The 21,049-nt window shown below is 45.9% G+C and overlaps 1 protein-coding gene across 1 annotated transcript in view; it reads left to right on the forward strand.

Moving 5' to 3' along the window:
* Nucleotides 1-21,049, forward strand: part of UST (uronyl 2-sulfotransferase) — a 290,037-nt gene that overhangs the window by 180,891 nt on the left and 88,097 nt on the right. Inside the window, exons 4-5 of the mRNA XM_084777513.1 lie at nucleotides 6,181-6,260; nucleotides 16,908-17,061. Of these exons, the coding sequence (XP_084633639.1) occupies nucleotides 6,181-6,260; nucleotides 16,908-17,061 (234 nt within the window). The remainder of the gene's footprint in view (nucleotides 1-6,180; nucleotides 6,261-16,907; nucleotides 17,062-21,049) is intronic.

Here is a 21,049-nt window from a genome sequence, read left to right on the forward strand (position 1 = left end):
CACAAGAGCTCAGACCGAGGTAGGGCTGGATCCCCCTCCTCCTATTGACAGGATGACATGCATCTCCTGAAGATGTCCAGAGCAAAGTCATCTTCAGAGCTGCTGATAAAAGTCTGTGCTCTCCCACACTGCCCTGAGAGGAGAGGGGAGCAAACATTAGGAACTGCGTCCTAGGGTCACCTCCATGTGATAAGTGTGCTTTGTCCTTGCCTTCTCCTTCCTTTTCAAACCTCAGTTCAGTCCATGAGCATAGATTAACATCTTCCTTTAAGTCTTTAAATGCATTTCATGGCATACTTACCCCTTTTTCTCAATCTCTCTCTCTCTCTCTCTCTCTCTCTCTCTCTCTCTTTCTCTCTCTCTCTCTCTCTCTCTCTCTGCCTGTGTGTGTGTGTGTGTGTGTGTGTGTGTGTGTGTTCCTAGAAAAGACAGGGTCACATGATGCAGCCTAGTCATGCACTCTGGCAGTGAGCCACACACTCATCCCTAATAGTTATATTTCTTGTGTTTCTCATCCATCTGTTGTTCAGCACAGCCTCTGAAAGGCAAAGCCTTTATTTTCTCTAGACCTTCTTCATTCTCCAGAACCATTGTGCCAATCAGTCCCTTGTTTTCATTTTTAAAGTTCATGTATAGACATTAACTGGGAAAGGGCACTAACTTCCTGCCACGCGGGGATGACCAGGGGGTTTGAATTCTGGCACCATCTTTTGGTCATCAAGTCTTTACAAAATCTATGTGCACTGGGGCTGGAGAGATGGTATGACTGAGATACACGCTGCTCCCAAGTTCCTAGCATCCGTGTTCGACAGCTCATGGCTGCCTGTAACTACAGCTCCAGGACAGCTGATGCCTCTCAACTCTGTCACCTGTACTCACATGCATAACCCACACACATCCACACCATTCCAAATAAAGTTAATCTTTAAAATAAAGACATCTATATACGCTTTCCGTGCCCCAATTTCTTTTTTCTTTTTTTCTTATTTAATTAATTTATTCAGATCACATCTCAATTGTTACCCCATCACTTGAAACCTCAGCTCCTCCCTCCCTCCCGCTCTCACCCTATTCCCCTCCCCAAGGTCTATGACCAAGGAGGACCTCCTCCTCCACTATATGGTCACAGGCTATCAAGTCTCATCTTGGTAGCCTGCTTATTCTTTCTCTGAGTGCCACCAGGCCTCCCCACCAAGGAGAGGTGGTCAAATATGGGGCGCCAGAGTTCATGTCAGAGTCAGTCCCTGCTCTCCACATAACTGTGGAGAATGTCCTGTCCACGTGCCCCAATTTCTTAACTTCAAAGAATGGGTAATAGTAATACTTGGCTCTTGGAGTATTAAGTGGTAAGAAGTATATAAAAAACTCCTTGGTATGCTATGTAACACTCCCTTCCCCCAACACTCTGAAAAAAAAATGGCTTTGCTTGGCCTTGTTGCATCTTGGCTATTGTAAGAGGAATGCTGACAACGAGCCTCACGTGGGATAATGAACAGACTGGTCTGTTCCAGGAAAGGCTGAGTTCATTGCCCGGGTGATAGACAGTCATGTGTTCAATGGGTGATGAATTTCTTGATGCCAAGCAAGCATTTCGAAAGGGATATGTCCATCCCATAGACACTCATGGAACAGAGACTGTCTATAGACACCAGGTGGGACTTAGGGGTACAAATAAGCCTGGCCCCAGCCCTCATGGAACATAGCCTAAGTTGGGGGGAGGGGAAATACAGTCTCGGGTACAGTGGGTCATGAAAAGAGGTGTCCTGAAACCACCTCAGATGACAAGCTGAGGAGAATCAACGAAGCGAGCCTTATCTCCTCTCTTTCTGCATCCAAATTTGCTTCTCCTCCAGGGTTCCCATTGCTTCAGATGGCTACCACAGTGTGCTCATCATCCTAGCCAAGAACCTAGGAAAGACAGTGTCTAGACTTTTCCTTGCTTCCATTGTCCTCACACCCTTCCCTGAAGTTCTTGATCCTCCTAACCGAGCTAAGAGTCCCCATGCCCCCTCGCCTCAGCATTGGCTGGGGGGGGGGGCAGGGGTTAGAACACAGATTGCACAACCAACAGCAAAATTTCATCAGCACCTGCTGCTGCTGCTGTCAGCACTGCCACTCACATCTGCCTAGCCTGGCTTCCTATGCAATCTTGTGCTGGGATGAGGAGGCTAAGGGCTTTACCTCTGCTTGTCAAGTGCTCAACCACTGAGCTTCCCGGCCTCAGCCTCCAATCTTCATCCTTCTTCACATTTCCCACCCTTATCTCAGATATGAAATAAACTAAAGCAAATATTTTTCTAATGTCAAATCCCCAGAGGGTCAATGTCAGGTCTGCTGTTCCTTCTATTACCTGGCTCTCTCTAGTCGCCTACTTCCTTGCTGAGCCTATACAGCAGTGGTTCTCAACTTGTGGGTTGTGACCCCTTAGGGGGTCACATAAGACCATCAAAAAACACAGATAAATATCTGTCCATAGCAAAATTACCATAATGAAGTAGCAACAAGATAATTTTATGGTTGGGGGGGTCACCACAACATGAGGAACTGTGTTAAGGGGTCACAGCATTATGAAGGTTAAGAACTCTCTGGCATGCTCATAGGTTTCTGGTTAGCTAGCTTTCTTGGACACTTTAGACATAATGTTAGTGGTCTTTCAGGACCACCTAGTTATGACAGTGCACATCAACTAGTAGTCAAGATGATCCCCTGCAGATGTGCCCAATCTCACCAAGGTCTCTAGGCTGTGTCACATTTACAGTAAAAGCCAACAACAAGGCCCGATTTCTGGTGCAGATGATTCTTACAGCTTCTTTTGTTTTGTTGTTGTGTTTTGTTTTTTCAAGACAGGGTTGCTCTTTGTAACCCTTGGCTGTCCTGCACTCACTTTGTAGGCCAGGCTGGCCTCAAACTCAGAGAGATCCACCTGCCTCTGCCTCCTGAGTGCTGGGATTAATGACATGCACCACCATATACCTGTGCCATTTTGTGTTTGTTTTTTTACCTTTGCTTTGCACTGCATCCACAATGTCCCTTTTTTACTGGGAATCCTTCTATACTACACAGGGTATCCCCAAGGGGAGAAGTACCCCATCTGCATCTGCAGGTAGGCTGGACACATCACCTGTGTGCCTCCCACCCCGTGGCGTTAGCCCTGGATTTCACCTTCCCTCTGCTTTATCTCCCCTCCAACACTTTGGAGTCCTTGAGATCGAGAACCTACTATTTTTATTTCCTAGCCACAGACCAAGTGGTGTGTTGCCCGAGTCTGAGTTGTAGATCATGGACATTGAAGAAGAGTGGAACCCAGAAAGTCAAGCTGAAAATGGGAGACATTTTAGCTGTGAGGGAAGGAGGAAGAGGGAGAGGGAGAGAGAGAGGGGGGGGGAGGGAGGGAGAGGGAGGGAGGGAGAGAGAGAGAGAGAGAGGGAGAGAGAGGGAGGGAGGGAGAGAGAGAGAGAGAGAGAGAGAGAGAGAGAGAGAGAGAGGGAGAGGGAGAGAGAGGGAGAGCAGACTTGAAAATGCTGAAGAAAGCCAAATATCCTAGAAGAAACTTGTTCCTAAGCTTCATCTCCATGAGGCTTTGGTTCTGGTCATTGGTTTGTGGAAGGAATAAGGAGGGGTCTGTTTTGATGTGATACAGCAAGTGCTGTAACCTGAACCATGTTGTCCCAGGATGAACTGGAAGATTCTTGAGTCTTTCTACCCACAGTGCTTATGTGCGAATCTAGTAAATGACCAATGACGGGTGAGTGGACATATGCAGTCGAGTCAGGAAGAAGCCAGAGTGGCCCTGTGTGGGTCAGAAACAGCAAGGGTGTGCTCTGTGGAGACTTCAGGTTCTGCCATCATAGCCTTAATGGCCCCTAGTGCAATGTGTGGTCAAGGCAAAAGAAAAGTTGGGCTTCTAATGGCATCAGAAGTTCAAGAGGCTTGTCACTAGAAGTGGGTCAAGTGTTAGCATTTACGAAGGTCAAAAGATGCTTAAACAAGAAGTGTTCAGCCTGTGCATATGCCATAAATGATTTCAGTGTCCAGGGAACAGTGACAAGCCACTTAAGGAAGGAATACACTCCGCCCTCATTCTACTGATGCGATAAACATGAGCACTGGCATCTCAAGTCTGTTTAAGAGTTCTACGCTGTCACTGCTAATCCATTTTTCCTTGAGAAATAGACTGCTTTATGACTATTATGGCCCTGTTCTCAAAAGTCTAACATTACCTTCTGTCATTAAATGTAACACAGTGACATGTGTTTCGAGGGGGGGTGCTAGAGTGTTGAATAGAGAACGAGCCAGTGCCTTTTCCAGTTTGCTTCGTCAGTGCTACCGGGGGCATTCTTATCTGACTTTCATGCACACAGGGAACCATCTGGATTAAACTCATCTCGAGATAAAAGCATGAATCATCTTTATCTTAAACACACACACACACAGGCAAGAGTTCTTTCCCTAAGCAACCATCATCTGAGACAAATCAGCAATGCTTATATGCGTCTGCCTATAGATGGGCAATCCATCACAGCTCAGAGTTAACAGTGTGGCCAAGCAGGAAGCTGGACTACCAGAAGCAAGAGCATGCAGGGACTGCTTAGAAGGGAAACTGGAGATAGAGGAACAGGATCTCGGTTTCCTTTACGCTTGATCCAGACAAAGGACCAGACCCAGGACTCACCCATGCTTTCCCCAGCTTCTCCCAACTAACAGAAATCCCAGGCTTGGGAGCTGAGCCATTTAACTACTAAATCCAACTTGATCTCGCCAATCATTGTAAGCAGGAATAACTAACTGGCAAGTGTAGACAGATCTCTGGGTCTGCGAAGGAGCCTGCACGTGGTCCAGCTGGTTCATCACATGAATACTGATGGGGCAGCTGCTGGATTAGACCCTCGGGACCCAGGGCTCCTTATGTTTGTGATCAACAAAGGTCTAGACTCTCGGTTCACTGTAGGCATCACTGCCATGCTTAACGCGTCAATGGCCATGTTTGTTTCCGGTGTTCAACTTCCTGTAGTTTGTAAAATCTGAAATACTGCATCTCTGATGTTCATCTAAGGTAGAAGTCTTCAAAATGCATTAAAAAAAAAAAAAAAGATCACCATGTCCATGTTGGTGGGGCAAGCTGGAAATTCTAGAGAAAGAATTCAGAATGTCAGGGGGGCCCAAGAATGCCTGGAATTTCTACTTCATTTCACTAGACGTTTTCTGTATCGTGACATGTCCCGGCGGGCCATAAAAATCAGCTTATATGAACAGAAAATGCCTTTTGCTTTACTGATAACTGCAAATAAATAAGTCATGTGACCACCCACCAAGATACTCCCAGACTTTCAAAGGCCCATGGTTCTCCATGAAATATGTTCCTCATGAGTTTTTATAATCAAAGAGAAAAATGATGTGGGGTGCTTATTTCCTTCCCACTCTAAATTCTGCAACAGTAGTTTGAAATATTTCTGTGATCTCAGTAATGTCACAGAAATATAAGACAGTGATTAACTCCTTTTCCTGGGCTGACTTAAAAGGAGAGAATTAAGAATATTCTCTTGCCTGCATTTCAGCCCTGCAAAGTGTTCATTTTTCCAGTGAAACTTACTTAACCTGGGACTGAGGAGATGCCCAGGAGGGAAAAGTGCTAGCCACACATGTATGAGGCCCTGAGTCTGTGTCCCCAGGCCCTGTGTAAAAGCTGTGCCTATAACCCAGCTCCTGTAATCCCCAGGACCCCCGTGCATGATGGGAAGTGGAGGTAGGAGAATTCTTAGAATCAAACACAAGAGGAAAAACAGTGAGAAGCCTTCCTTAGGTGGATTAAGGTGGATCTCTCTCTCTCTCTCTCTCTCTCTCTCTCTCTCCCCCTCTCCCTCCCCCTCCCCCTCCCCCTCCCCCTCCCTCTCCCTCTCCCTCTCCCTCTCTTTAAAAAAACGCTTGCATTGGTTTCCTAGCAATAATCGGCAGAGTTGGTTACAGGGCTGTCAGTCTGGAGAGAAAGCTTGATTTACCAAAGAGCCTTATGAGAGAGCTCACACTATGAGAGAGCTCACACTTTGCAACAAGTTCAGCTGTCTGGCCCTGGCCCAAAAGACATAAATGGGATGAAAGGAGGAGGGAAGATAAGATGGCCTTTAGCTTGTGGCTTGCAGAGTTACTTCCTGCCCCCTGCTAACCCTGTCCTTCTTTTAATAGATGGAACTGATTAAGAATATAAGCACTGCGGAACAGCCCTATTTATTCACGCGACATGTTCACTTCCTCAACTTCTCAAGGTGAGTGGCTCTCCAGCTCTGGTGTCATTTCCTGTCTCTTAGGTCTTTATGCTCCTTGTTAGGAGAAATCCCGTAACAGTCTACTTGGATCAACAACTCTGAGCCTTCACCCCTGAAAGACGTATTCAATCTGGTTAGCTTTGTTACACAGAAATCAAAGTTTGAAACATTTCTTCTGAGAACCGCCTTGGAAATATTATAAGAAGATGGCGTTATCTTTGGGCTGGAGGGATGGCTCAGAGGTTAAGAGGACTGTGTCCTGAGTTCAATTCCCAGCCCCTACATGGTGGCTCATGACCATCTATAATGTGATCTGATGCCCTCTTCTGGCGTGAAGGTGTGCATGCAGGCAGAGCACTGTATGCATAATAATAATTAAATAAATCTTTTTTTTAAGGTGTGTGCCACCACACTAGGCAAATTTCAAAAAGAAAAAACAAAACACCCATGGCATTATTTTCAAAGAGAAGACTTCTAATGAAACAGTGATTTAACAGGGGGAAAATTTGATTTTTGTATTAAAACAGAGGCAGGAGATGGAATTTTGTCATATATTTTTCTGCAGTGTAAACCTGCATAACAGTCTGGGGCAACACAGCAGTGGGGTGATGAGTGTTTCTTCTGCTCCAAGGAGCCCACACCAACCTCCATCTAACTTTTCTGTTTGTTTTTAAGCTAGTCATCCCAAGTCCTGCATATTTATTTGACATTAGTGAGATATTTTTGATACATTTGTTTGGCTTCTGGAGTCTTTTAATAAGAATGTGGATTTTTAAATTCAAGCTTCAGGGCCATCTCTTGGTTACATTGAAACTTCGGGTTCTATGTGTCCTTTCTCTCGGTGGTCCATTACAGCTGTTTCAATTAGGGGTCCTTTTGCTGCTGTGAAACACCATGACTAAAAAAGCAAGTTGAGGGCGGGGGAAGGGTTTATTCGGCTTACACTTTCAGATCCTAGTCCATCATTAGAGGAAGTCAGGGCAGAAGAGGGCAGGAACCTGGAGGCAGGAGCTGATGCAAAGGCCACGCAGGGGTGCTGCTTAGTGCTTACTTCCTGTGGCTTGCTCAGCCTGCTTTGTTATAGAACCCAGGACCACCAGCTCAGGGATGGCCCCACCCAAGAAAATGTTTTACAGGTGGGTCTCATGGAGGCACTTTTCTCAATTGAGGCTTCTTTCTTTCTGATAACTCTAGCTTGTGTCAAATCGACATAAAGCCAGCCAGTAAGGCCAACCCTTTGTCAACTTACACACAAAGACATCACTATTAAGCCACACCCTTCTTTTCTTATTCATTTCCAGGACCTCACATTAAGAACACAGATAGCTTTAAAAGTCCCACAGTCTTTACACATTCAAACACATTAAATATTCAGTTCCTTTAAAATTGCCAATCTCTTTAAAAATCCAGAATCTTTTAAAATTCTAAGTCTCTTAGGTCCTGTAAAATCAAAAATAAATCAAAAAACTTTCTTATTTCAGGAAGGAAAAGTCAGGGCACAGTCATAATCAAATCGGACCAAAACCAAACTCCAGCCATCCAGGGTCTGGGATCCACTCATGCTCTTGTGGACTCTTCCAAAAGGCTTGGGTCACTTCGCTGGCTCCACCCTCCACAACACACACAGCTTAGCCTCTAGGCTTTGGCTGGTTCCAGTCCACTGCTGTTGCTGTTCTTGGCAATCACAATCCTGGCATCTCTTACTGTTGAGGTCTTCTGCTACAAGTAGACTGAGCTTTCACCAGTAGCTCTCATGAGCTCTCTTCATGGTGTCAAGCCTCAACGTCTCTTCATTGGCCCCTTCAATCCTGGGCCCTCAGCTGGTGCTGAGGCTGCACCTTCACCAGTGGCCTCTCCTGGCCTCTCACTGTGCCAAGCCTCAGCTGCTCTCTGTGATTTCTTCATGCCTTCAAAACCAGTACCACCTGGGTGACTCTTACACTACTAAGTCCAGCTGCCCGCTAGAGGTATGTCCTTGACCACCTCTGGAACACAGCTTCCATGTGCTGACTCTCAGGAAATACTTCCCTGAAGATTTGACCTCAGTGACAGTGGTCTCTTCTTAGTCACCACTGAATTCTCAGCTCCAGCTAACCAGCATCTTGTATCCCAGCAAAACGAAGGCTTCACATTAGTAGTTCTGGTATCTTGTTAATCACAGCTGATTCTTTAGTGCCAGAATCAAAGAATCTTAAGTCAAAATAGCAAATGGTCCTGATAGAATCCTTAAACTTTCCTCTGAAACGTCACAATCCAGGCCTCTGTTCTCTGCCCTGCTCTCAACATTCTTGTCTTCTGAGCATAGAACATCCCACTGAGATTTCGATACACATTGGCTTTTCTAGCCCATTCCAAAGTCCTTCCACAGACTTCCTCAAAATGTAGTCAGGTCCGTCACAGCAATACCCGACTCCTAGTACCAACTTGTCTTAGTTGGGGTTTCTATTGCTGTGACAAAAATACCATGACCAAAAAGCAAGTTGGGAGGAAAAGGTTTACTTAGCTTATGTTTCCAGATCATACTCTATCAAAGGAGGAAATCAGAACAGAAACTCAAGCAGGGTTGGAACCTCGAGGCAGGAAGCAATACAGAGGCCATAGATAGGTGCTGCTTACTGGCTTACTTCATGTGGCTTGCTTAGAATAGAACCCAAGACCACCATCTCAGGGATGGCGCCATCCACAGTGGGCTGGGACCTCTCCCATTGATTACTATTTGAGAAAATGCCCTACAGCTGGACCTTACAGAAACATTTTCTCAATGGAAGCTTCTTCCTCTCTGATAACTCTAGCTTGTATCAAGTCAACATAAAACCATCCAGTACAAATGCCCACTACACTGTTATTCATTGTTCCTTACACTGGTAACCCTTAGGTTCCTACTGTGCCTACTGGCCCTGCCATGTACTCACAATTGGCATCTGTCCACCAATAGATCACTGGTTCCAGTGGCATGTTTGCTGACAAGCTCCTGAGAGCCCCTACACTGAGTCAACAGTGTCATCTTCACCTTAGGGTAACAGTTCCATCAAATGGTCCCAACAGTTTAGCAGGGTGCTCCATCCACATACAGTGGGCACAGCTGTCAGTTGGTGCTGACCCAGTTGCCCCTGTGGGCTGGCACCTTAGGAAGCAGCCTGTGGAGAAGCTCTGCTGCCCAGCCTGATGCCTGACAACCCACTGGGCTTGGCGAAGGACTTCCCTGATGCTCAGGAGGCCTTGTGCCAATCAAGTGTGGAGGAAGAATGAGATTCAACAAAGGTGCATTATTAAGCAGATAATATGAAACCATATATTTAAAAATTAGCTTCCCAGGTCTAAAGCTCCCTATTTGATTAGCCAGGGTTCTATGGGACAGCAAATAGATCACTTAAAATAGTCAACAGTAACCCCGGCCAGGTGCTGGCCGAGCTCACTGTTTTTCAACATGGCTCATTACTGGGTTGGCTGGCATGAGCACCCTGCTTCTTCCCCACAGAAGCCATGTCATTAGTCATAATGAGGCCCTGGAACCTGTTAGATGCTCTGGGCCTCCTGTGTGATGATTTGTAAGGAGAGAAATTTCTCTGGCTTTGGCTGTTCTACTGAACTCCTCCTTCTGTGCCACCATTGACACCTTCAAACTTTAGTCATCACCTCCCCGCTCTTTCTAGGTCAGGTCTTTCCCTGCAAACCGTGATACAACAAATTTTAATAATGATCACAGGCCAATTCAAAACTCTTAACGAGAAGCCAAACCCGGTATCTTAATTGGATCAGCAGCACCCAGCATGGTAGCTGTATTTCACCCTGGCCTCTACCATCAAATACAGGAGTGGAATCTTGATTGCGCTAATTCTGGATAGGGGAAGAATCCATTTAGAAGATGACACATCTGCAGAAAACAACAGAGCCTTGGGTATCAGGGTCCCCAAGGGTCAGAGCTAGCCTTCTTACAACCCAGGAGGAGGATGAGCCCTGTAGCCTCTTGGCGAAGGCTATCCATTTTCCCTTTAAAACAAGGGCAACTCCTCCTCGTCCCACTTGGTAGAGATGACCAGACCACAAGGACATGTCCTCTGAGAGAAGGATGTTACAGGAGCCCACAATGGCTCTTAATGAGTCTCTGTGGTAGTTCTAGAGCTGGAGAGTCCACGGTGACTCTACAGCAGGTCTCACAGGCAGCCTGTGTCCCCTCTCTCTCTTCTCTCCTCTGCCCAACTCAGGGCACATTGGTGAAGCACCCTCCTTCAGCCTTCTCGGTGCTGTAATAGCTCAGAATGTTTCTCTTGTCTTCAGCATCATTGAATTGTTTCTTCTTCCACTACAGAAGTGTGTAGTCGAGTGTGACGGAGGTGGGGAGAGAAGTCACCACCACGGGGCATCCCCTAGGGAGATGGAGGGCAGCAGGCTGCTCCTGGTTCTGCTGAGGTGTGAGAGACTGACCAGTTAGCTTAGGACCAGTGACAAGAAAGGGCGTTCCAGTACAGAAGCAGCAGGAGCGAAAGCCAGTCAGAGAAGAGCTGGAGGAATACACTAAGCAAAGAGGATGAACCTAGCTGGAGAGGAAATGGGGCTGCGCGTGCGCGTGGCCTGCTGAGGCTGCCTCTGTGGGAGCCATCATCTTCCCTTCCTGTATCCGAGGCCCAGAGCCTTAGCTGTAAGACTTCTATAAGGATGAGAATTACAGGATGAACTTGAATACTTTGGCTGAACTCATTAGGACCAAGGGATTAAGAATCAGCTTTTCTTTTTTTTCAAGAGAGTATCTTTGTTTAAGGAAATCTTCATTATAAGTAGCAAACTGTGACTATACACAGAAGCCCCCCCCCCACTCCTACCGCCCCCACCCCTACCACCCCCACCACCACCGGTTTAAAAAAAACACAAGGGGTGAGGAAAACAGTTGGGAACTGTTAAAATACTTTGAAATCTGAGCTCTCTGTTTTGAATTCTAAGTATAAATACAAACTGAACTGTTTGCTTACAACTGGTGAATCCTGCTCATGTGAAGTGACCGGACTAAGAGACCAGGCTAGTGTATGGTCCTCTGTTGATTCTTCTAATCTTTCAGGCATCATTAAACTCGTAGCAACATCCTTGCTGTTCAGCAGACTATCAGCGTCAGGCTGAGCGCAATCCCCCATCCTCATCTCTTTTTTTCTCACACACATGTTGTGAAGTCTTGAATGACCTGCATCATGGCAGGTTTGTTGTTGTTGTTGGTGGTGGTGGTGGTAGTGATGGTGGTGGTGGTTTTCCTCCATTTATCTTTCCCTATTAAGAATGCTATTCTTAGCTGGGTGAGGTAGTGCTTGCTTGTAATCCCGGCACTCGGGGAAGCAGAGGCAGGAGGCTCTCTTTGAGTTCTAGGCCAGCCTGGTCTACAAAGCACACATGGAGAAACCCTGTTTGAGGAAAAAAAAGAAAGGGAAAAAAAAAAGAAGAAGAAGAAAACTATTCTTATCTGCCCCATAGGCAAGAACAACAGTGTGAAATGCTGTCCCATGAGCTCTTGGCTGTTCACTAGTTGGCTGACTTTATGTATCCATCACCTCAACTCTTTACTCTCTTCATTTTCCTCTGGGTCGGAGGGAACCCTTTGGCCATATGCAGTTCTGTTCAGCCAACCCATTGGGTGTTCCTGCACATAGTTGCCATGGAGAGGGTCTCTTGCCAGCGCCCTGGCAGCTCAGCAGAGATCTCAGGTTTGGTCTGGTTTTATAGGGGTTTTTCCCTGGGCTGCTCTTTGACACCTACTTTGAACTCCCTGGAAATTGGGGCCAGGCAAATGTTTATTTCTCTGGATGAAGGGAAAACTGAGTCCAAACCACCTTGGTCTAGAAGATGCAGCTCTGTTGGGATGGCGAAACCAGGCCTGTCATGTTTCTGTGCTATAGCTTCATATGCCTCTGAGTAGCTGTAGGATATACTTTGGATGTTGTTGTTGTTTGTATGTTTGTTTTTAATCTTACCTCTTCCACATCAGCACCCTCACCAGAGTGTGTCTTAGATCTACACCCTGGACAGACTGTGACACACTCAGTTTAGATTGTCTCCTCTTGCCTCTCACTGTCCTTTGTTATCTGCTTTCTAAGCTTTTATGGGGCCCAGAGGATATATTTTTCCCAGTCTAGAATTCCTCTCACCCCTCAGTCGGGCTATCTTTGTTGAGACAACTTTCAAATAAAAGTTACAACCTGGGGCTGTTGAACCGGTCAAGTAAAACCGTAGGAGCTCTCCAGCTCAAAATTTCAAAAACTTTCTTCCCTTAGCCCTTCTTATTCCTGCTTATCCCTCCATTTTACCCAGGGTTCCCTCCCCCAACACCCCCAACTTCTGTTCCTACTTCTGTTTCCTCAGCTTACATGGTAGCCCCACTGTTAACACTAAGTTGTGAAAGAAAGAAAAGAGAAACAAAGGAAGTCAGCCTCCAGGGAGGCTGCTGGGGTGCCAGCAGAGGCTTGCTACTTTCTCAAGCATTAGTTACTATGGGAACGAGCTGGAAACCCTTGGAAGGCACTCTTTAACAGAGCAAGCCCATCTGATCTCAGCACTTCTGCAGTTCAGTTTGGTTCCCAGATCTTATCGCTAGATGTTGACTTTGCTTTTATCCTCACTAGCAGTGGGATCCCTTCGATAATGACCAAGAAGCTTCATCTTTGGAAAAATAAAAATAAGATTTATAAAATGGATGCCAGGTGTTTAGCAAACGCTGCTGTCTCTGCCTACATACACAGAGCCTAGAGTTGGGTTGCCAGGTGAGAGCTCTATTGAGGGTTCTCCTCATTTAGATTGGCTGAATTGGTCTTTCTTGGATGGCAGTCTTCCTCAGCTCTCTGCTTTCTACGATTAGGAAGCAGGCCACTGTGGTCAGGAGGGCAGCCATATTGGTAGCCCATCAAAGACAAGCATATTCTTGACATTGCCCTCAGCTCACCTCATAGATTTGCCTCCCTTATCACTTCATCTTCCTCTATGATCTTCCTTTAATGTCACTAACCCAGCCACCCTGGCCTTTCCTTCAAGCCATTTCCATCGGCTTCCCATGGCAAGTGTTGACTCCCTTTCTCTCCCTTTGGTGCAAGCCAGAGAGCAAAGTCTGCCAGTATGCACAGCAAGCCTTGACCTCTGTGTGTCTATCTCCAGAGAGGCAGTATATTGGTTTCATGACTGAGAAGTTCTGCTGGGCGGCATCTGCACTTGTTCCTAATACAAAGGTCTATAAATTCACTGTACATTTTTCATCTTCCTGTAGTTTCTGTTTATCATTATTATGAGCCCAGGTTGATTAAAAGAGGATGATAAATTCAGGGTTTGTGTATATTGCAGGTTAGCAGGTGATCGGCTCAGCTAATGCTTAGGACTGTAGTCAGCCATATGTCCAATAGCATGGCTGTCACCTTGTTTACATCTATGGCTGTCACCTTGTTTACATCTAAGACTGGCAAGATTCATAATAGCAGGGCTAACCTAAGCGAGGTACAGCATGCCTTCCTATATGATAGTGCTGAGAATCTAGAACACCATGTCTATGTGCTGGGGGCTGAAATTCATTAGCAGAGAGTCCTTCCTTTGTGTTCCTTTAGAATCTTCTTGTTTGTACGTGTGTGTGTGTGTGTGTGTGTGTGTGTGTGTGTGTGTGTGTGTGTGCAGAAGACAATCTTGAATATCATTTCTCAGGTACCTTTTGTTTGAGGCAGGGTCTCTCTGGCCTGGGACATCAATATATAAGCTAGGCTAGCTGGCCAATGACTTCTAGGGTCCTCCCTTCTCTACCTCCGATCTCACTATTGCTTACTTTATAAGTGCATGCCTCCATGGCCAGCTGTTTACATGGGAGCCACATTCAGCTCATCACACTTGGAAAGCAAGTGCTTTCCTAACCAAGCCGTGTTCTTCAGCCTCTTGTTAGCGATTATTTTAAAATTGTATTGCAGATTTTCTGTTAACCCAGTTAGCATACAAGTAATTGAGACTGAGCAATTGTATTTATTTAACAAGCATCATGGCGCAACAACTGAGCATTATTAATCTATTTTACCCATCTAAGCTAATCTGGCTACCTCCCAGCCGAAATCACCAAGATTCTTGCATTTTATCACTTTCTCTGTTGCAGCTACTCTCTCATGATGTCTCCTGGACTTCTCCTGATGGGTGAATCACTATTTCTTACCCGCTCCCTCCTCCTCCACTGGCTGACTGGAAGTCCTGCCCTATTCTCTCCCCTGCTCCGTCATTGCCTGTTAAGCTTCTTTATTGACATATCAGAGAACAATTGTGGAGCAATATTTACACACCATTGAGACAGGGAAATTCAGAACAAGGATTGTAACCAGATATTGGTGCACAGAAATCAGCCTTTGAATCAATGCATAGTGTACAAAACATTATGCCTATAGTCTTTAGAGTCTTCTTTTTAAAAATGCAAATATATTGGGCTCAGCAGTGTATGAATTAATGCTCAAAAACAAACTATTGGCTTCTTATATCAAGTTTGCTGTAGCAGTGACAGCCCTTATACTGATGGAAGCTGAACAACTAGGAAGCATGCACGAGGGCATTCATGTGTGTGTCTAGTCACCTTCTGTTGAGTGCCTACTATGTGCTACCCACTAGTAGATGACATAATCCCTGGCTGTACTGGAGGTTCACAATCTGCTGTGAGAGGCATGTCAACACAGTAGGAAAGCCAGAGTTCAGGGACAGATAACACTGAGGTTAATTGCTAGAGGTCTGTAAAGCCTGGTATACCTGTACACCTAGCACTTGAGAGGGAAAAGTTGAAGGATCAGGAGTTCAGGGCAGCCTTAGTTTGAGGTCAGCTTGAGCAACATGAAACCCTAACACACACACACACACACACACACACACACACACACACACACACACCAAAAAACACAACAAAACAGTTACTGAAATGGTATGATTATCACTCAGGCTGGGTTTTGAGTAGAGAGCAACATGTTTTGGCAAGAGAGGTGGAGGCTGGGTCCTGTCCATCATCTGTTTCATCTGAGTTCTTGTCCCTTGGCATAAGCCAAGCTCTTTTATCAGATAGCTTCTTTTCAGGGGTCACTAGAACCTTATCACAGAGACATTGGTTCTCACCTGAGGTCACAAGAAAGTGGCCTCTTCCCAGAGCCTGAGGTCTTGCCACAAGCCTCTTCAGGGGAAGAGCCACAAAGGGAGTTTTGGGTTCCTGATGTTGGTCTTGAAGGTCTTGCTCTTAAGCTTGTTTTTACTTGAGGTGTAGAATCCTTGTGGGTGGATTGAAGCTGGAACAGATGTCCAGCATAGTCGTTCTGTAGCTCCTGGCCCAAGTGCACCCCAGCATAGCCATGAAAGAGAGCAACACAAAAACCTCCACACCTAGTTAACACACTGGGAAACACTGTGTGGGTCTTAGACTATAACTCAGTTGCATCAGCCTAGAACATGAACTTTGTAGATGACAACACTTATCACAATGTCAAATGTTGGGCATACCTGATAGATGTATACTTTCGTTGTTGTTTTCAGATGGAGTCTCACTATGTAGCTTAGGCTTTCCTCAAACAGGAGACTTTCTGTTGCAGCCTCCTCAGTACTGGGGAGTAATTCCATCACTTGAGGGCAATTATCTTGATTTGCATCTCTTTCTTATATCTTTGCGTCATTGCATTTCTTATTTTTTTATTTTATTAATTTATTCATATTACATCTCAATGGTTATCCCATCCCTTGTATCCTCCCATTCCTCCCTCCCTCCCATTTTCCCCTTACTCCCTTCCCCTATGACCTCCTCCCCCTATATATGCTCATAGGGTATCAAGTCACTTCTTGGTAGCCTGCTGTCCTTCCTCTGAGTGCCACCAGGTCTCCCCCTCCAGGGGACATGGTCAAAGGTGAGGCACCAGAGTTCATGTGAGTCATTGCATTTCTTAACTCTGAAATTTTCTTTCTATGGTTAAAAGTGAAGATTCCGAATCCAGATGGCCTGTGTTCATCTTCTAGCACAGCCACAGATTGTTTATCCTCTTTCTGCCTCAGTTTCCCCAGGTATAGCTAAGGATAATTCTGGTTTCTAGTCCACAAAGCATTGGACTCTTCCCTGAGTTTGCAGTATAAAGTATTAAGAACACGGTGGACAGTGAATGCTCAGTGCAGGGTGTTTCCAACCCCCTCACCTTAGACCACCTTGCTGAGATGGTGTGAACTGCAATATATAAGGACTGTGTCACCACCAGAGCCTTCAGAATCAAGTAATTGATTGAAACAGTCACCGAAGGCCACTGTATGGCAGTAAATTCTGCATCAGCTACTGGGAATACAAAGTCAAGTACACTATGCTCTGTCCTCAGCAAAGCAATGCCTACCAGATATTTGTGCCTTAACAGTGTCAGGTGGTCCGATATATACAGTTCCTGTGCTAATTAAAAACAAAGAACTGGTCTCACAGTGTCTTGATGAGCACCTGTATCATGTGTCACCATTACTGTTTATTGAATGGTAGCAATATGCTTATTAATTTACCACTGCCTGTCAAAGTGGTAGTACACACCTTAGCAGATGGGTCAATGGTTGGAATTAAGTCAACCCAGAGGGACAGTTTGTCCCAGCAGGTCTTATTTTGTTGCAGAAGGAGTGAATTTGTAACAAGCTCCTTGCTTGTGTGTCCCGCTTTAGGTTTGGAGGCGACCAGCCCGTCTACATCAACATCATTAGAGACCCCGTCAGTAGGTTTCTATCTAACTATTTTTTCCGTCGCTTTGGAGACTGGAGAGGGGAGCAGAATCACATGATCCGCACCCCCAGCATGAGGCAGGAGGAACGCTACCTGGTAAGTCCCGTTGCTCATCTGAAGTGTCTCTCCCTCCACTGCCTTGGCGTGGTGAGTCCAGGTTGGCAGCTCACACGGCGGAAGCCTTTGTGAGTGAGAACTTGTTCCAAATGACCCAAAACACCTCAACTGGTTCCAGATTTGCTTCACTCGGGTTACTTTATTGCTGTGTTTTCAGGACATTCCTTGGGAGTCTTGACCTGCCACTCCCATCGTTAAGAACACATGTGGTTGGCGCTCTCCCTCAGAGGGCTGCAAACTTTGTTCTCGTTTCCCACCCTGTTCACTTCCCATGGCAACATTTTGAGGGAGTGGCTTTTCACTTGAGGACCCTGACATTCCAAAAGGACCTAGGATTGCTGGTGTCTTGTTCCAATGAGGGTGCACCTCACAGTTTCTGGCCTAATTGCCAGCTCATTGTCTTCCAACCCTTGGACTTCAAATCCTGCAGTTTCCCCGTGCTGCCAATGACTATCTGTAATGCTGAACCTTGCTTGCTTTTCTGAGTCTCCATAAAGGCCTCCAGTTATTAAAAAACAAAAACAAAGATAGGAATTATTCATTTAAAAAATGGAAGGCGGAGCTGTGTTCCATTTCCTAACACCTACCCCCAGCCAGCCCCTTACCAGAATGAAAGGTGCAGCCTTCATCTCTTAGTGACATAATGACAGAAGGTCACTGAGGAACCCTGGACCCCATGCTTCAGAGGCAGAAATCATGGCCTCCGTGTGTGAGCACCTGCTGAGGTTTCCAGGCCATCTTGTGTTGTTGGGTATGGGCAGGACAGGAAGTGGTGAGGTATCAATGCAGATATGTACCTACTGCTGGAGTGTACACAGCACCTGTGTCCTCTACTGCTGCTCTTTGTCACCAAGAGAAGTTAGTCACAGCACCATCACAGTACGCTAAGCTTTTTTTGATTCATAAAAATCACAGTATGTGTTTGGTGCTGAGTCCATTTTTGGAGGTCACCTTGGTGTCACGCTCATGTCTTGAGAACTGTCATAAAAGACACAGAAGCAAATTTAAGCATCTCATGTAATCATGTGCATCCAGGTGGTAGAAGAGCCACGCAAAGCTGTCCAATCTCCATGGCTGAGCATCCTTATATGAAAATCTGAAATGACCTAAAATCAGACACTCTGAGCATCAACATACTATACCTCAACCTCCTGGGGGTTTCTTTGTCAAAAATGTGTGCCCAATGAAAACATCCCATAAAATGAGCTTCAGGCTATGTGTCTGTGGAATGTGCACCAGTTTCATGTTTAGACTTGGTAATTCCCCCAAGATATATCATGTAAAAATTCTTAAATTGTCTAGGCTTTTCAGTATTTCATCTACCTGAAGCTTCAACGATTGATGTTGCCGTTGTTGTTTTTAAGTTTATGGTGTCAAATGCCCTAACCTTCGTCTTTAAAATTACCAGCAAGGAGTATAGCTACTGATATATTTTTGATTTGGTGACATAATGTATATACTAAAAACACAGAACCACTTCCTGGAGGGATAATATTTTCTAATTATCTTTGTTATAATGGGTTAATGGTCTTTCAAAAGAGTGCATTCTACTTAATTAAAATGACATTGCAAAGATCTCACTCAGTCTTGATACTGAGAAAACGCTGAGGTGGCAAGGAGATGGAAATGAGTCTTCTTTACTGAGAATCGCTTCTTCTTTCCTACAATATTTCCCCACACGGGTTCCCCTCCCTCCACTCCTCCCAGCTCCTCCCTACCTCCGCTCAGATCCACTCCCCCTCCCGTTTCCGTCAGAAAAGAGCAGGCCTCCAAGAGACAACAACCAAACAGGACAAAACAAGGTACTATAAAACAAGGTAAACACTGACATATCAAGGCCGACAGGGCAACACAATAGGAGGAGGCAATTACCAAGAGCAGGCAAAGAGTCAGAGACACACCCACTCCCACTGTCAGGAGTCCCACAAGAACACCAAGCTTACAGCCGTAGTACATATGTACACACACACACACACACACACATATATATGCATGTATGTGTGTGTGTGTGTGTGTGTGTGTGTGTGTGTGTGTGTGTGTGTGTGTGTGTGTGTTTTAGAGAGAGAACCTGGTGCAAACCTCTGCAGGCCCGATGCTCACCACTTAAGTCTCTGTGAGTCCTGGTTAGTTGATTCAGTGATTGTGTTCTTCTGGCATCTTCCATCCCCTTTGACTCCTACAATCTTTCCTCCTCCTCTTTCATGGGGTTCCCCAAGCTTTGAGGGGTAGGGACCCAATGGAGACCTCCAATTTCAACTCTCTCCGTTACAATGTGAGGAGATAGTGTGTCCTCAGCAAACCTGAGAGTACCACCTCAGCTGGACTAAGCAGGTTACCCCTTGGGAATTGTGCACCAGGTTACTCCTCCCATGCCACATACCAATAGCTTCATGCTGGCCTGAATTGGGGTGCTATTTCAGATCTCAGTGCCCTGAAGCCTCTTGCTTTATCCAGTTGCCAAAAATCTCAGTGTGCTCTTGGCCCGAAGTTAGGTGGAGCGTCTTAGCATACAGCTGAGGAGGCTTCTAGCGGAAGGGGCCAAGGAAGGGCGGTACCTTTCTGTAGTGGGTGGTTTGGGAAATGATGGAAAGGGATGCAGGACTTTGCATGCCTTGTGGAGGTGATGAGGTCACTTCCTCTATACACAGGTGTGAGACTGGCAGCGTGGGATGGGGACTGGAAAGAGTATAAAGCAAACCTCCCAATCCCGCCATGTGACAGGCACTCCTTAAAGGGGACCCAGCCAAGTGCTATGTTTTCTGGGCAGAATCATTTCCTGTAGTATCACCTGCTAAAATGTCACCCGAATTTCTTTACAGAGACATCAGCATTAAAACCATTTGTTTGAGGGAGGGGTACAGACCAGCTGGTAGAGTGCTTGTCTCATATGCACAAAGCCCCAGGTTTGATCCCCAGCATTTCGTCAATGGCACCAAGTTCATGTTATCTTCAGCTATGTAGAGTTTGAAGCCAGCCGAGGGTACATCAGACCTTATCTCAAAGGCAGGGTGAACACTTCTTTGCAAATATTGAAGCATCTCCTGTTTTCCCATAATTTCTGAAAATTCTAGTTTGTTTTGTTTTTATCAAACTGGCTGTTTCTTTCCAAAGCATTATCAGAAGATAAGGTTTAGATGAATTAATGACATACAGATAAATGTTTGACAGTGTCATGCCCAAGAAACACAGTGGGCACAGGTTTAATTAGCTTTGTCTCCTTAGCCCCTCCCCCAAGGGAGGATGGCAGGGGAATGCCTGAACTCCATAATGAGAGCATGAACTGGAAGCAACTGAGGGTTTTTGAGAAGAAAGCAAAAGGCAGGGCTGTGCTGGCTAATTTATGTCAACTTGACACAGGCCGGAGTCACATGAGAGACGGGAACCCCAGTTGAGAAAATGCCTCCATAGATTGGGCTGTAGGCAAGCCTATAAGACGTTATCTCAATTAGCAATTGATGGAGGAGGGTCCAGCCCATGGTGGGTGGTGCCATCCCTGGGCTGGTGGTCCTGGGATCTTGTAAGAAAGCAGGCTGAGCAAGTGATGGGAAGCAAGCCAGTAAGCAGCACCCCCACCATGGCCTCTGCATCAGCTCCTGCCTCCAGGCCCCTGCTCTGCTTGAGTTCCCACCCTCACTGCTTTTGGTGATGAGCTGTTATATGGAAGTGTGAGTAAAACAAACCCGTTTCCTCCCCAGGTTGCCTTTGGTCATAGTGTTTCATCACAGCCATAGTGACCCTGACTAGGACAAGAGCCTCTCCTGCCAAGCCTCACACTTTCTACGCTGAGCCTGTGTGAGACTGGGTTTCCCACACTGTCCCTTTTTGCTCAGCCAGCTGTGCATATGTAACTCCTGCTCGCCTTTTCCTGACAGCTGGGCACACACTTCTTTAGTGAAATGCCTTGCATGTGCCTCTTTACGCTTTCAAATTCCAACAACAATCATGTTGTGCTTGGTCCCCCAGTCAT

Source organism: Acomys minous (genome assembly GCF_964271855.1).
Source record: "Acomys minous genome assembly, chromosome: 3".
NCBI lineage: Eukaryota > Metazoa > Chordata > Mammalia > Rodentia > Muridae > Acomys > Acomys minous.